General features: G+C 43.3%; 1 protein-coding gene and 1 long non-coding RNA gene across 2 annotated transcripts; one reads left to right on the top strand and one right to left on the bottom strand.

The window, feature by feature from the left end:
* The first annotated feature begins 271 nt into the window (after nucleotides 1-271).
* On the top strand, nucleotides 272-3477 carry LOC143324787 (uncharacterized). Its single transcript, XR_013077483.1, has 3 exons — nucleotides 272-852; nucleotides 1627-1795; nucleotides 2040-3477. It is a non-coding gene; the product is annotated as an uncharacterized LOC143324787 (long non-coding RNA).
* Nucleotides 3478-8018: 4541 nt separating this feature from the next.
* Nucleotides 8019-14234, bottom strand: nr1d2a (nuclear receptor subfamily 1, group D, member 2a). Its single transcript, XM_076737604.1, has 8 exons — nucleotides 13932-14234; nucleotides 11830-12066; nucleotides 11637-11725; nucleotides 11375-11519; nucleotides 10481-11202; nucleotides 10199-10384; nucleotides 9464-9674; nucleotides 8019-9310 (listed from the first exon to the last, which is right to left on the bottom strand). Exons 1-8 carry the CDS (start codon nucleotides 13960-13962, stop codon nucleotides 9111-9113), a joined length of 1821 nt encoding a protein of 606 aa, XP_076593719.1. The 5' UTR covers nucleotides 13963-14234; the 3' UTR covers nucleotides 8019-9110.
* Between the last annotated feature and the right edge of the window lie 3056 nt (nucleotides 14235-17290).

Consider the following 17290-nt stretch of genomic DNA (forward strand, 5'->3'; position numbering starts at 1 on the left):
TTCCACGGGTAAACAGGTTGATTGGTAACAGGTGAGTATCATGATTGGCTACGAAAGGGGCATATATAGATAGAAAATCCTGCATACACCATCCTGTTGCTGTAAACATTTGTTGAATGTGGATTAACCTGCAGCCCAAACTTGAATGTTTTTTTCTCCATTTGATGCATAAATAGGTCATAAACTAAATCTAAACGTAGAAACTTAACTGTTTCCTGAAAGTCTTGATCACATTTTCCATCTATAGTTAAAGGTCCCATATTATGAAAAACCGACTTTTTCTGGGATTTGGGGTGTTATTTTGTGTCTGTGGTGCTACCACACGCATACAAAGTGTGAAATAAGACCGTCCGTGCTTTTTTGAGTAAGATACGGATTTGTGAAAGCACCCTTCCAACCGAGCCATTGGAGTTCCGGGAGTACTGTTGCGTAACAAGTCCGGATATTTGCATGCTCCCACCCACCAGCCACCACCCCTACTCCTCTCATTGGCGTCTCTCCACCCACCAGATACGCTACCTTCTCACAGATCTGCGATGTCGCTATCGAATGCACCGTGTTATTAGGAATCATGTCGAGCTGCCACACACAGTGTTCTGTTGGTGGCTGTAAAGACGAGCACAAATCGCTCCATCGGCTCCCAGCCGCAGAGGACAGAAGAGCGGCGTGAATTGAATTTCTGAAGGCAACGTCCCTGCTACAGTTGGCAAAAACCTGCTGGTGTGTGCTAACCACTTCGAGGCTGACTGTTCCGCCAACCCCGGTCAGTACGAGGCAGGATTAGCTGGGAGACTTTCTCTAAAGGAGGGCTCACTTCCAGTTTTGCGTGGATTACGTGCAGACGAGGGACATGTAAGTATACAAATAATTAGCTGTGTGTTTCTTGAGTAGATTAGCGCGAACTCTTGCGTGTTGTAGCGTGTGTGTTTTGCCATTGAGAACGATGTCAGGCTAACCGCTAGCTTCGAGACTACGACTCCAGCCATCACAGATTAGCTCGCTGCCACCGTAGCTTTTGGTCCATCACACCACGTTTCTGATCTTGCAAATGAGTGAATACATGTTCGAAGGAGATGCCAGCATTCACAAATATTAAGCTGTGTTCATTTTGCAGTTTAACACGAATTAACCAAGAAGTGCTTTGCGACATAGCACAAGCTAACGCTAACCGCTAGCTTCTAGTTCGCAATTAGCATGGTCTCCATATGCAAACCCAGCGACCCGGTCGGTCAAGCGATACATACACAGACGCTCCGCAGGGTCTAAGCTTCAAGAATTTATGAAAATAATGCATTTGGAAACGTTTTCTAAACTGGAGTATGTTAGAAAAGCCCAGGGCAAAACGAGTGTATGGTTGAGACTGCTACATCCCAGCCCACACTCCAAGCATTTTTTCTTTTATTTTTACGCTGTATATAGCTGTTGGCATAGCTAGTCATGTAAGATAAGGTTGATGTCACTTCTCTCTTTTTATATAGGCCAGTGCATCATTACAGTTACCTGCTATTGATCAATTGTAGCAGTGAGCTGTTGCAGCCTTTAGTGCTTGAATTTACACTATAACAGTGCTGTCATGTTTTACTCCTAAGTATGCCCTGTTATCTTAACAATATACTGTTGTTACAGCTGTCCAGGCTACTGTGTCCTGCAAGGACTACTGTTGTTATGCACTTCAGTACAACGAGAATGCTGATAGAGGACAAGCGACCACATCATCAGGAGATCCTCTTTTCAAACTGAGCTTTCCAAAGTCCATGAACGGAGACAGCCAAACCAGTGAAGACTAACCACATTCGTAAGTGTGAACTCCTTTTTTTTATTTACTCAAAGAACAAACATTTATATTGTACATGACAAAAAGACACAAAGTACCACAAGTCAGTACTTTCAACACAATAAATAAACCAAAAAAATACACACTTAAATACCTGAGAAACTACAAAATTCAAAGTGCAAACTCACTATATTTGAAGTTGCTGAATGATCTAATAAATGATACTAATGATTCACTTTTTCCTGTGTGTCTGTGTATTGCACAGGTTATATTGATGATTTGATGGACATGATCACGGAGAGGATCTTTGTCGACCCATCAATCATCGTACAGAGCTGAGATTCTGAAGATAAACATCCTGCTGGACGTGTCGTCGGGGGGGATCTTCCCTGGGCATCAGGAAACTCCCAACGTCAATCTGCATGATGGGATGACTGCTCGAATCTTCTGCCCAAGGAAGCTCCGGCACTAGCTCACAAAACTCATTGGCTAGATACCTGTAACGACTGAGAAAATTTGAACATTATGTTAGTCAACAGGTTCTATAATGTCAACATCTGTATTCACATTTTTCTAATATGGATTCAGAATCCTTCACTTGTACTGTATTTCCATGTACAAATATTCATGACTGCAGTCAATAAATATTTATTTATCTGTAAAATGTTTCATGTGAAGAAATGTATAATATATAGCATTTGCTAAGGAAAAACCTGGTTATGTGGTCAAGATAAAATATGACTGACTATATTTAGTTTATTATGGTGTATGAACAGTGAAGTTGGTTATTATAGATGAAACTCACTGCTCTGTCCCCCATAGCGGTAAAGGGTCGTATTCAGCCCTGTAAGTGTTGTATGCGTTCTGCAGTGAGAACGCATTTAGACAAACAGGTTCTAAACCTGGATGGTTGATCATGCATGGAGGCCTTTCATCTACAACTGCTGCAGCCTTGTTGTAACCTATTATTCATAACATAAGGTGAGTATCTGCCGTGGCATGTTATCTGCAATCATACACTATGATCATACTGTAAGTGCAGGTAAAGATACTGTGACCTGTGGCACCTCCTGGCAGCATTGTTGCACAATTTCCACATAAGCGCTGATACGAACAAGTAAAAAAAAAATCATGCATGTATAAAGCTAAAGAAATACGAAACCTTGCATACTAACATTTTCAACCAATAACAGCACCCGCGTTTTAGATTTGAATGTGTGTGCTCTAGCTAGCTACTTTTTCTCAGCCTGAGGTGAATGGTCAGTAGTGCTGCTCAGCAGTGTCGCCTGTGTGTGCTCTGCCCGTTCATGTGTAAATGAGACGGAGCGCTGAAACTAACAGCGCAGTTAGACCGGTCAATGTCTCAGCAACCCAGTGATTACTAGAAACCCCCTCCTCTTTATGTAAACAAGCAGGACCTTCCGACTCTGCTTTCATATGATACCAGGCTTGTGTGGTTTGTGTGATGTGGTGAAATCAGCAGACGCGCAAAAGTGGACATACGCTATTTCCGTGTTTTCGTTACATACGCATTTATTGCGGTATGAATTATGTTTTGTTTGGGTGGCAATCCTTGGTAGAGACTTTTAGCTGAGTTTCTCCCCGTCAATCTGGTATGCTACAAGTTAGGATTGGTGCTTCCTAGCGTGAGCATTGACCGTCTGAACTGCGGGCCTCTCACGCTGCCACCTGTACAGGCCGTGTTGAAGAGAAAAAGATAGAAAGATGTATTTTGACTAACCTTTAAGGAGCGTCCTGTTGAATTCTCTGAGGTTCTGTAGGAGCCTTCCCTCCTTCAGGATCCGATTCAGGTTCGAACATGTACGGCTGAACTACTGAAGAACTCGGTCTATTCACTACCGTCATGTCCGCTACTTTCGCACGGGCAGAGCTACGTGAGTCTACATGTAACCACGGTGACATGGGTGGGACAGCAGCAACTCATTTGCATTTAAAGCTACAGACACCAGAAACGGCACATTCTGAAAGGGGCTGAAAAAGAAGGATATAGAGGGGGGCAAGAATCTTTTCCTAAAAGCTATTTCCAGCAAACAGCATCAAAAACATGTTTTATGGAAATCATAGACCTATGTAACTTATTGAAAAAATGTCATAATATGTCACCTTTAATCGATGATTGTGTTGTTGATATTTTGTACTTCTAAAATCCTGTGACTCTTCCTCAGTAGCAGCTGAGTAAACACAAAATATTTCCAATATGGAACATTTCCACCTCCACTCACTTCATGTTCACAATAGATTAAATACAAATAATACATAATTAATTCCATGCTGGACGTCTAGAATCTCACAGCTGGAAAATCAGACTACGTGATCAATCGACACATCTCACCTGTAAGCAGAAGCATCACAAACACAGTCTCACCCATGCCGACTCTGATCACCTGTGGACGAAATGAAGATCCAACAGAGCTGAATTAGCACTCGCACATTCAGAAGACGTGTTCATGAGACCCTCGTTCACTTTAACTGCTGTCAGATACATCCTGTGCATTGAGTTAATCTGATACTAATGGTACCAACAGCTCAACGGGTGACTTGAACACACATTCTGACAGCTGAATATACATTCGCATGAAGAGGTTTCAATGATTTTGTCTTTGAATTGCTGTGAATTGGTTTAGACCTACACACCCATAAAAAATAAATATTAATTTAAACATTTATGCTCCTCTAAGCAGAACAAAGTAAAGAATAAGAAATGCTCAAGTCAGTTTAAGAAGAGACTTTGCAATGGATTATCCAACAAATGTATGACGCTACTTATTTACAAAAATATCAACGTACCAGACTTTACCAAACAGGAGCAGCCGTCTGTCCTCTTCACTTTTGACTTGTACTGTTGTCTTTGAGGCTGTTTTTATATCATGATGCAAATGAGAGCAGTATGAGTTACAGCTGAATGATTAACTTTGAATGAGCAGATTGGATGACGTGCCCTCACTGGCAAGAAGCCCGACCTTTTCCTGTTCAACAAAACTTTGACTTGTCATTAAATATTCAGGATACTTCAACATGTGAAGGTGACCACTCGCAGATGATACCAGCAGAGATCAGTTAGCTTTGTTTAATCTTCACATGTGCGTATATGAGATCAGAAATGAAAGATCTTCATGTTGTCAACACCATGTCTGAAAAAAGTTCTGTCATTCTGAGGCTGTTTTCACACCTGCAGTTCAAATGAAATGAAATGTAACAAGATTAGACGTGCTAATTAATGAAATTTAAAGGTGCTGGTAGGTTATTTTTGAACTTTTTGACGGAGCTCTGATGGAGCCAGGCTAGCTGTTTCCATCTGCTTCCAGTCTTTATGCTAAGCTACGCTAACCAGCTTCCAGCTATAGTTTCATGTATAACATACAGACACGAGAGCGGTATCAATCCTCTCATCTAACTCTCAACAAGAAAGCAAATCCCAGCACGTTAAACTACAAGCTGCAGCTCACTCATCAGTGTTGAATCAAACTTAATTAATACCTGCATGTTTTAAAACCCAGTGGAATTTCTTTAATTCCAAACATCAGATTCATGTTTGCCGGTGCCTTTCTCTTTGATTACCACATTTCCATCATCATTAGACCTGAGTGGAAGTTGTCACATTTGAATGGATCATCTGGAAAACTTTGAATGCAAACGATCTGATGTTCACAACTGATCTGAGTTTACCTGAAGAAGCAATTAAAGGTGCTCAGCGATACACACAATGTGTTTTGGTCAGTAACACTAAATGTAAACGGGAAATTTGTTCATAAGAAAACTCCACGGCCACCTTTAACTCATAAGATACAAAATATACACAATCCAAAGACAGAGAGAGACCTGTTAAAGAAAAGGTTAAAGACATTAAGAGTTTCTAAATCGGGCCTCTGAAGAGCAGGTGGGCGCTGGTTTCATAAAAATGAGTTTAATGACACAAAACATCAGGCTGGAAATGCATCCTTACTGGTATTTTTCCAGTACCTTTCTGTTTGATTACCACATTTCCATCATCAGCAGACCTGAATGGATGTTGTTACTGTGTTTTCACTTGCATTTGAATGATACATTTAAAGAGATTTGAATACAAAGACGATCCAGTCATGTTCAAAGCTCTGAAGCTGACCTAAGCACACCGATCAGAGTGTGTGCGTGAGCCCGTGTGCACCTGTTCGACATCAAGGTGAGTGGGTGAAGCACGTCGGGGTTAAACGGCTCCACGTGTTTTCTCTTTGCACAGAGTGTGCTCGATGACGCCTCTATTCACTGCATGTGCAGACAGATCTAACACAATCTTATTCAGACTGTACGATCTTTAGGCATTAGTCAGACTAACTGTCATCGTCCGTCTGCACTGCTCTGAAAAGGCAGCAGAAAACAGGCTTTGGCTGTAGCACAGGTAGTTTTAACTGACTTTATTCTTAAACTGATCAGTGTGGTTATATGTTTATGGGACCTTACAAAGCCGGTGTCAGTCATTGTGGCCATATTCCAGCTATTTAAGTTTTGTAGCAGTCATATTGTGACTGGGCCTAAAGTCTCAGGATGTGTTGAATGTAACTAAATACATCTATACTAAATACAATACAAACTAAAATACCAAAATGCTATTCACACATTCATGTTTTGGTATTAATAATACAGTATCCTAAAATCTGTAATGCTAGAACACACAGGGGGCTTTTTTCTGTAAGTTCTGTAAGTAAAATGCAAACTGTACTGTAAATATTTTGAATGTAGGATTTGTACATGTAATGGAGTATTTTTCCATTGATGTATTTCCGCTTTAAGTAAAGGATCTGAGTACTTCCTCCTCCGCTGCCTGAACCAGACTTGAAATATCTCATCAACTAATGGACGGATTCTCAGATTCTCAGTTCCCAGTTTGTAGCCGGAGGTCTCAACAAATAAAATCATTTTTCAGCAATTAATATTTTTTTCCACAAACTTTGAGGTTATTGGCTGTATTACAGGACGTATGAAAATGTGCTGTAGCTGGATTAATCCAACATCTAGAAGCTCATTTCAACACAAACAGCCTGATAATTAAAATGTTCGGGTGAGTGCAGTGTCAAACAGAGTTTTTATTGATGATTCTGCTGAAACTCGAGCCTGAATTGAAATGGTCTGCAGCTGAACGAGGCTGTTCTGCTCATGCATCGTTGAACTCTAAACTCATTAATGTTTGAGGGCACTTTGCATCAGTTCACATTTGCAGAGCTTTGAATACAAATGCAATTTGCTCTTGTTAAAACACTGAAGCTTTGTGGAAAAGAAATCTCTGCTTACCTTGAAGTGCTTTCTCTATACGTATATGTGGGTTTCCATGTATGTATATAGTATTTTAGGTTCTTCAGAGATGCCACCTTTTGCTTTGATGACACCTTTGCACCCTGTTGGTTTTCCCTCAAACAGCTTCACGAGGTCGTCATGAGGTCATGTTCCAGTGTCTGCTCTTCCTTCACTCTGCAGTCCAGCTCATCCTAAACCATCTCAGCTGGGTTTAGGTCATCTGAAGCATTTATGTGGTAACTCTTAGACTTCCTTCCCTGCGACGATCCTCACGAGAGCCAGTTTCATCAGAGTGTTCGATGGTTCGTGTGACTGCACTTGAAGATGCATTCAAAGCTCTGGAAATTTTGCAGATTGACTGAGCGTTCTTGCCATAATATTGATTACTACCGCGGCCAAATATGGCTCTTTACTGTATACCAGCACTGCTTCTGCACAACACAACTGATCCAAACTAATGAACTTTTAACAAGGCACACCTGTGAACTGGAAACCATTCCAGGTGACGTCCTTGTGAAGCTGGTTAAGATCATGCCAACAGAAAATAATTAAGCATATATAAGTGTGTGTGTGTGTACAGATCTGATTCTGCTACATGTAAGACACATTATAACACTAAGATCTCTGTGTGAGACGACAGCTTTCAGTTCAGTTTCCTCTTTAAAACAGATATTTCTTTCTGTGCTCAGCTGTTCTCAGGTGTTTCCATGTGGTAGAAAGTCACTCTGTAGGAGCCTTGTGGATCAATGGACTCTAAACTCATTAATATTATGCAGCAATTTACAAAGAGGAACAGATTTTCAAGCGTGAGGGACGTTTCCATGTGGAAATCAAGAGGTTGTAGATAAATAGCTCCACCTAGTGGTCAATGACAGCTGCTCTGAAGATTCACGTGTGCTGTCAGGAGATTCATTCAGTCAGAAGAACTTGAATATCAATAAAAACACCAACTACAGAGTATTCTTAACTTGTATTTATTCATACTATATCATATTTATATTCTATGTTCATCAGATATTTATATATTTATATATATTTATAGAGTTATTTACATACGGCAGTGTTGCCAGTCAAAGAAAGTGATATTCCAACAAAACAGATAACAAAAACAAGTGTCCATTCAGTGCGATGCTGAAGCACACAGAGTTAAAAAAAAAAAAAAAGTCATAAAACCCAGAAAGTGGGAAAACTGTAAAAACTCATGAGTGTGACTTTGTTTACATGATACTGTCACATTATTTGTGGATTTTGTGGTACTTGGGTTTTTTTCTGCTCCAGAACATGTGCAAATGTAGTGTTACTGAAAACGCCATCATCAACTCCCCCAGAAATCACCAGGCAGTGTGCAGGCAGCTGACAAAGGCTTGAACACATAACAAAAAAAACAACAAAAAAACAAGTTAAATAAAAAGAAAACGTACAACACTGTACAGCAACGAACTGATGCTCTGAGGCGAGGGGAGAAGATCCAAGTAATAGTTGTTCGCATTAAGTACAGCCATGCATTAGCAGCGATCGTCACACATTCGTCAATACGTTTTCTGATAGCTTGCCTTTCTCGCTGACACGTATCAGTCAAAACATTGGACCACACAAACATGCGGTGTGTAAGGTTTATACTGTCTCTCACATTCACCCGCTCGTCACAGAATACACTTTGGAATTAAATGGCTTTTGGATCGACCAGTCGGTTTCTGCTCATGTCTTGAAGCCAGTTAAGTGCTCTTCGTTCTCTCGAAGTAGAAAAACCTCCAGCTTTGCAAAACTAACAACCTCTGACACGCGAGCGCTTGCGTGTTTGTGTGCAACGAGCGTGAGCTATCTCTTCTATAAATACAGTACGGTTTTATCCTCGCGTCTCTTCAGACCCTGCATGGTCTGCTTAACAAAAATAGAATAAAAAATAACTTTCAGTACATTCTAGAAACAAACACACAACTGGGTTGGTCGAATGCAGAGGGCGAGGGGGCAGAAAGAGGCAGGTTCTGGTGGAGGTGGAGGTGTGTGGATAAGGTGGAGGGCGCAGATGGAGCCCGCCAGGAAGCGTTCATGGGTGAACTTTGAAGGAGAGCAGTTCCTCTGAGTGCATGTTGTTGAGCGAACGCAGCTCGGGAAGCTTGAGGAGCAGCTTGGTGAAGGTCGTGGCCGACTCGTCGCCGTGGTTCTGCATCACCAGGTTTCGCAGTGCCCGGATCAGTTTGTCCTGCAGGGCCTCGACGGAGTTCAGGTCCTGGATCCCTGAGCGATCTGGGCCACGACACAAAGAGAGAAAAGGTTAATGCTGGAGGACAAAACAGGGCTGCCATGATGTTTCACCTTGATTTGATAGAGTGTCTCAGACATATGGAGCTCCGGGGTTCGTTTTGAGCCTTGTAATAACAACATATTGTGTGTCCTCACCGGCTGAGACGAGCACCACGGCCGTGAAGAGGCTCATTTCGTCAGAGTCGAGCCGCAGCGCCGCCAGCTTCTCGCTGAACTCGCACATGGAGTTGAGCAGCTCGCCGGCGCCCAGCGAACGCAGCGTGTCCAGGCTGTAGCGCTTGCCGCTCAGGAAGGTCACCGTCCGCTCGACCACGTTGAACAGAGAGGCGAATCGGACCATCAGCACCTGGGAGTCAAGAGAGGGAAGGCGAGATCATTATAGATATTTTAATGGATCATTCTAGAAGACACTACAGTCATTTAGAAATGTTTTGTATGTTTGTCTTTAATCTATCTGTATTTTAACTTTTTGACCAAATCCTAAATATCATTCAAACTTTCTCTGCGGTCATCCTGAAGAACATTTCATTAAAAGTTGCTCAGTATCTACTTTAAGAAACCAAGGCCAGGCCCCTGCACACAGAAAAATCTGAATAGAAGCAGCTACGATGTGAGCATTTCAGCTTTTCCCTGAAGGATGTTACACACTCTCAATTGCACCAGCAGAGAATATGTGAAGTCTCTTTCATTTCTATTCCAACTGTTATCAGAGCAAATATTAGTCAGCACACGCAGCTGACAGTCTGCTCTGTTTGGGAAAGCCACAGTGGAGCCAGTGTTCAGAGGGTGTGAAGAGCTCGCCGTGTTTGACTTCAAAGCCAGCACAGAACAACACGGAGCGTTTATGTTTTCGCTCGCTCGCCCTCTTACCTCAAAAGTTCCAGCTTTCAGCAGGCCGACTTGGTCGTGCTCTGGGAGGTCGCGGAAGCCAGGGATCCTCTTGGCGAAGTCGACTACCTCCCGCACGGCGGGGGTGAAGCTCATTGAGAACTCCTCCCAGATCTCCTGACTCGGCTTGTGTGGGTCCACGTACGGTGATGTGTTCATCGGACAGACCTGGAAAAACACGGCGACAGAAGGTCGATCAGGGACGAACATAAGTTTAAATCCACAACACGAATTTTAAGAATGGGAAAAAAATGAATTACTCACCAAGTGTGCCCTACTATTCACACAGCTGGCTGGTCCATCACAACCATTTGAAGCAGTTTGTGTGTTGAGCTCATGCTGTCTTTGGCTGTCTTCTGATGGTTCACAGCTGGGGGCGCTGCTGAGCTGCTGCTGGGGCTGCTGCTGGTAAACTCTGCTCTCCTCCCTGTAAGCAGCGTTGGTGCCGTGTTGGCTGTTGATGAAGGAACTGTGCTGATAACCACCCACAACCACGTTGTTGTTGTTCCAGCAGTTCCAGCTCTCCTGCTGCTCCTCCATGCGGCTGTCACACTCTGTCTCAAGGGTGACCGTGACCGGCGAGGGGGAGGCCTGGCCCTGGCTCGGTGACCTCTGCTGGCCGAACGCGAAGGCATCTTGGTGCTGCCTGCTCACCGTGACGACGGCCTCGTCCTCGCCGCTGTCTGACGCGCAGGAGGAGGCGGAGCTGGAGTTGGTGTCCATGGACGTCACGGACTCTGTGTCCTGGGGGCATTGCGGTGAGGAGGGATTGGAGCACGACGGGGAATCAGAAGCGGAGGAGGAGGAGGAGGAGGCGGAGGAGCTGGCGTCGCTGGTCATGGCCTCCATGGGCAGCGGCGGGCTCTGGTGGCCGTGCAGCATGCTGTGCAGCTGGCTGTTGTTGCTCATCATATTGTTCATGGCGTTCTGCATCTCCAGCAGCATCCTCTGCTTCTCCCGCTTTGGGATGCGGCCAAACCGCACAGCTGAGGGTAAACAATGACAGCCATTAGATCTTGCCGAGATTTAGAGTAAATTAATTACACATGACAGAAAACTGCAGCTGTGCTGTTGCACTTCTGTCCACATAGCAATCAACAGGATGTTTTTTTTTGCTTTTGATTGATCTGTACGATAATAACACGAACGGCTGCTCACCATCTCTGGACATGCCGACAGCCAGACACTTCTTGAACCGACACTGCTGGCAGCGGTTCCTGTTGATCCTCATGATGGTGCAATTCTCCATCTTAAGACACTTCTTGTACTGGATGTTCTGCTGGATACTTCTCCTAAAGAAGCCCTGAGGAACCACACAATCCCCACGAGGAGCATTAGTCATGTGAGCGTGTGCAGCCAGCGAGACGATATGAATCAAACTTGCAGGGAGGCAATGCTTCATTGTAGGAACATGTCTCACCTTGCAGCCCTCACAAGCATGGACGCCATAATGGAAGCCGGAGGCCACATCGCCACACACCTTGCACAACAGCACCATTCCGTTGATTTCTGCAAAAACACTTATTAATCACTCACGTGCACCAGATCGGATATGCAGGATTTTTCTTAATGGCACATTATTTCAATAATGGCAGGACTGATGTGATGCTTACTGGTGATGCTGCTCTTAGCAGATGTGGAAGAGCGTCCTGCCTTCTCCATGCCGTGGCTACGCTGGTGGCCATTCTTGGCCGGCGGAGAGATATCCACCACCATGCCCACGGCCCTGCTGGGCAGCGAGGGGCGGGACAGAGTCGGCGAGGTGGACAGGTAGCCGCTGCTGGGGCTGGTGCTCATGCAGGACTCCGGGCTGGAGGCAGAGCCGGAGGAAATATAGGCAATGACTCCTCCTGCGGAGAGAGATGGTGACATGTTAAAGCTCGGACAAGAGGCTTCCACATTTCAACCATGACCCTTTAAATGTGACTGAATGTAGACATTTAGACTCTTCCTACTGTTGTTTTCAATAATGTTTTCTGTATCAAATGTTTTTTTTTTTCCTGCTACACATCAAGCCTCCAAAAGCTAAAAGCAGCCATAGATGATAACAGGAGTTAATGTTTAAACTACAGTAATAAAAAATTAGCTTTGTATGTCAAATAAACAGACTCTCTGTGGCACAGTAACACCCAGCGCCCCTGACACGCCCGTGTCTGTGTTTCCTGGTTGGTTTATTCACTGCTATGATTGACCCGCTTTATCACCTCCAGTGCTTGCTGATTGGATAACATGTTACATAACATGCCTGAGACTCTATGGTATAGGAGCGTGCTCAACCAGACAGGGTCACTGAAGCACTGGGGCAACACAACAGTTGTAGGAACACAAGAATGCAAAGGGAGAAATCATCTGGCAGGTTTTGTAATAACATGACAAAAAAAAAGCCCTGGTGGCTGTTTCATTAGGAATTCAAAGTTTACTGGATCAACAGCCTGCAGCCATGTTACGAGAACTAAGCCCTGTTTAAAAAAAAAAAACGTGAGATGGGACATGCCACGTGAAAAATGTGTCAAGCGATTAAGTATTTAAACATTTCAAACAAATTTGACGATGATTTTAAGTTTGTTATCTGCGTGTCCTTGGGCTCTAAACTGTTCCAGTGACTTCTTAAACCGAGTCATCTGAAGTGGGGCAGAGCACTGTTAAAATACCAAACACGCTGAGTCAGTTTCCATTTAAAAATAAAATGCAGGCCTCAGAATAACTGTGTAAAAGTTGAAATGTGTTTTTTCTTCACCAACTCCTAAGCCACCTAAATTTAGAGGCACCAGCACATGATTACCTAACCCCAACCATGACTGTTCTCTTTCACGGCCCACCCACACGTGGACCTGTCATGAATTTCTGTGAAAGCGAGGCGCGAGGAGAAAAAAATCTAGGTCAGTGGCTGTTGTCTCTCCCCGTCTCACGTGTATCTTGCAGTCCAGCCTGACGCCGGGAGAGCCGTGTACTGAGCGGATTATGCAACGTTCTGCGTCACGGGCTCCGCTCCGGCCAATCGGAGAAGAGTTGCAATGAAGGGTGCGTGAGGACAGGAACGCCCCTCGACCAATCAGAGAAGTGTTCTAGAGAGCGTGTACACACACTGGCACATGGCTAGGCTACGCTGTCCATGTGAGCAGAACCGGGGAACATAAACACTGTTGTTGTGTCAAATGTGAGTGTAGCGTCGACGCAGCGCCGCACTGGCACTCCTAACCCCGTTTTAACACACAGTAACACGGTTATAATACACTTTAAGTTCACGACAGTTTTGTAGAATAATTTCTAAAAATATGCCTTTTTTTCTGGCACAGGGACGACAACGACGCTGCACAGCAGGAAGAAAAAAAAACTTTCAATTTCAGGACGCCATTCATTTGTGTCCTGCCCTCCTAAAAGCACATTTTTAAGTGTCTGGGTGTATTAAATAATACTCATTATGGTGCATTCAGTGAATTCAAGGCACAAATAGAATTTTAGAGCATTTTCATAACTGGGTTACACTTAACTGGCGAGTTTCCTCTCCACCAGTGCAACAGCCAGTGACGGCGGAATAAAGCTTTATGTATTGTGTGAAATCAGTTTAAAGGTTACATTAGACCTCTACGGAGGACAAATGTTCACACTGCAGCAAAGTCCAAGTCTCACATCAGTGCATGCAACTGAAACATTAAAACCTCCCCATCGCTGTGTTTCATTTCGACAGTCATTTTATGGATTATTGTCCTCTTACCAGGCTTGGCTGATCCAGTGTCCTCGGGCATCTCCGTTCGAGGAAAAGGAAAATCTCCAGCAGAAACTGTAACTAAACTCAACTGTCTGTCTGTCTGTCTGTCTGTGTCGCGGCTTCTGCCAATCGCGAAAACGACGGACACTAAACTTGGCGAATGTGCGCGAGTACGACGAGTAGAACGACGGTACAGGAGCTCATCGGGATTCTGTTCCAGGAAATAATCTGCAGGTCCGAGTTTCAGGGGGAGAACAAGTCACGGACGTTCGTGCGAGCCGGAGGAACTCCCTCCTTGTTGTGTGTGACTGCGGGTTAGTCAAGAGAACTCAATGTTCTCAATAGTGGGCTCGCCCATGTGACCCATTTGTCGGCCACGCCTCTCCGCCCGGCCGCTCGAGCCACTTTAACCCAGTGACACACTTTCGGTACAGCGAGGGGCGGAGCCAAGCGCGTTCAACCGACGTAACAGAGGAATGGTAACACAGCGGTCACGTTGCAGAGCACAACGTGCAGGGCGAAGCTCGAGCTGTACAGTATGTCAGGCCGCGTGCGGCCGTGTACCCACGGTGGGGGACCGTGTTTTCGAGGTTTTCCAGTCGATTACATGACTGTTTGTTAAGGGTTCGACGCTGCAAAGCTGCAGCAGGCAAACACACGTCGAGTTTGAGTGTGAAGAGCAGTACTTAAAAGGAAGTACATTTACAAGAGGTTTAAATTTGAGGTACCTGAATGTGTACATTTTGTGCTACTTTAAACAGGTACTTTCTACACCACGACATATATTTGACATTTGTAGTTACTGGTGTACATTATGGATTCATCTATTTATTCAAACTGAATGATCAGCTGGTAAAATGCTGCATTGTTACACATTAGAATTAAAAGGTTACTGCTTCAGTAATAGTACTCCAACAGACCATTAAACAGAGAATCCTAGACTGGGCCAGTCTGCATAATGAGCACGTATGTATGAGTTTGTCCATCAACATGTGTACATACAGTTCATATATAAATGGTAGACCTACATATATATGCCTGACTTATTTTAATAAAAGACTGGAACAGGGATTATTTTAATAAGTCTCAACTCAAATGTGTCCATATTGTGTTAATGCCCTTTAACATGTCAGTCAACACCAACTTTATGTCATGTTTTTGTGTATTAAATGTTCATGTAACTGCTAAACCAGCAGAAATGAAACAATCACAGACTTAAAAAAAACACTTTTTTCCATGTTTGGAAAACTTCTGCTGCTTTCACTTGTATTTGTACAAAAACATGCACGTCACTATCAGTTGATATGGGTGGGTGGAGTTTTTTCCCCTTTTCAGCCACTCAGGCTGAATTCATATCCTACTTAAAATCACTACTTCATAACTTATGACCTGCTTTCCCCACTAAATTCAACATGCAGCGGTATACGTTTCAGATCTGTTCATAGTTAACCCCCAAGCAGCCCTCTGGCTTTGACTTTGTGCAGATTGAAATAAGTGTGTTGTGTTACTGCCTTTGACTTCTCAGTTTAGCCAATCAGAGACAAGATGACACCTATGAAGAATTACAGGATTTACATCTGTAGAAGAAAACAACCCCCCCTCTGTACACGCAGACTTGTAAGAAGTGAGGTGAAAGTGAAATTGCGTTATTTGTCATTTTGTTAAGCCCCATGGAAGTCCCCAAACTCCCCCGGCAATCAAGATCTGATTATTCTCAGGTCAAAAGACATACAGGTGTCAAGGTGAAAAATAGGTCAAACTGGGCTGAGAAGTTAGTTTTTTAGACAAATAGATAACATGTGCTAAACTTAAACAGCATTTAAAGCCACAGTTAAACTGCAGTTTGGAGCAAACATCTGGCAAAGATTTTAATTTGTCCAGTACTTTATGTTCAAATACCTGCAAAACCAATGACATTCCAGACAGCCTCGGCTGTGCTCTGTGGTTAGTGCTAAAGGGCAAACGTTAGCACGCTTACAAGCTAAACCAAGATGGTGAACACAGTAAACCTTCCACATGCTTTGCATCAGAATGTAATCTTTAGCTCAAAACACATTACAATAGTGTTCAATAGTTGGCATCAAAGCCATTTAAGTGTTCAACAGGAAGAAAAAACAACGATCTTGGTATCAAACACTCAAAAAATACTTTTAGCATATATTTGACATATAACAAGACATCATAGACGAACACAGACAGGATTTTATATTTCACTGTGGTCCTAGTTATCCTCTGAAATATAATCACTGCATCATGTTATACTTAACCTAGACGTCTAAAAAAACTCCTTTTCAACCCAACTTAACCCCATTTCAACACAGACATCTGCAGATTTGCCAGTTTCCAAAGCTCTATAACGTAGGTGGGTGGAACACCGTGTCCTTGATTAACCCTTTAATTATTTTATGTTCACTGGATCATAAATCTCTGTTCTCTCTGGCTGATAGTGAACCTCTCAGGCTCAGCTACACGTGTTACCTGCAATGTGTATGACTGATGTGAATGATTAACATTTAACTGCTGCCCAGTGGGATGTGTTGAGTCAGTTTTAGGATCTTGCTGCACATGTACAAAACCGTGTTTGGAAAATTAGTGATGTATTAACTCGAGTTGTTTTTGTTGTTGTCAGAGAATGATATATTGGGTTTTTGGAAAAGATGCTCTGACAATTAAAGAAACAGAGGCAAAGATCCCTTTGTCAGTTTGAAAAGCATGAGTACTACCAGCAGAGAGAGTATTTATTTACCAGATTCAGCTGTCTGGACAGGGTTCAGGCCTCTGTGGAATGGTTCACTCTTGGCAGGACATACGATCCTCAAGAGCTTTCAGCCATCAGAAGTATTTTAAGAGCTAACAGTGAACACACTCAGATCCAACTTAGAAGCAGATTTATTGAAATATCTCCTCTGTAGTGTTACAGATGTCTCAGTTTGTGCTGATTTTATGCTGCTGTCTTGACCAGGTGTCTCATGAAAAGGAGACTTTTATCTGGTTCGAGAGGAAGAAAATTAGTGCCATTGAAAGGTTGGTTAAGATTTGTATGACTGTAAAAAGCTAAGCAGGTAAAAGATGACCTGATTTCCAAACAGCATGAAGTACAAGATGACACATTTCTTTAATATTTTACACAAAAAAGGAAAAGAGCTCATGAAAGCCTGCACCATTTTTGCTCATAGTGTACTTGAACTTCATCAGTCCACAGGACTTTTTCTGGCTTGTTCAGATGTTCATTTGTAAACTTGTGATGCTGAATTTTGTGGTGACGAGGCAGGAAAGGTTTCCTTCTCATGACTTTTCCATGAAGGTCATATTTGTGCAGGTGTCTCTGCACAGCAGATCAGAGCATCATCAGTTACTTTAATTTT

The sequence above is a fragment of the Chaetodon auriga genome, chromosome 8, assembly GCF_051107435.1.
Source record: "Chaetodon auriga isolate fChaAug3 chromosome 8, fChaAug3.hap1, whole genome shotgun sequence".
In the NCBI taxonomy this organism is placed as follows: domain Eukaryota; kingdom Metazoa; phylum Chordata; class Actinopteri; order Chaetodontiformes; family Chaetodontidae; genus Chaetodon; species Chaetodon auriga.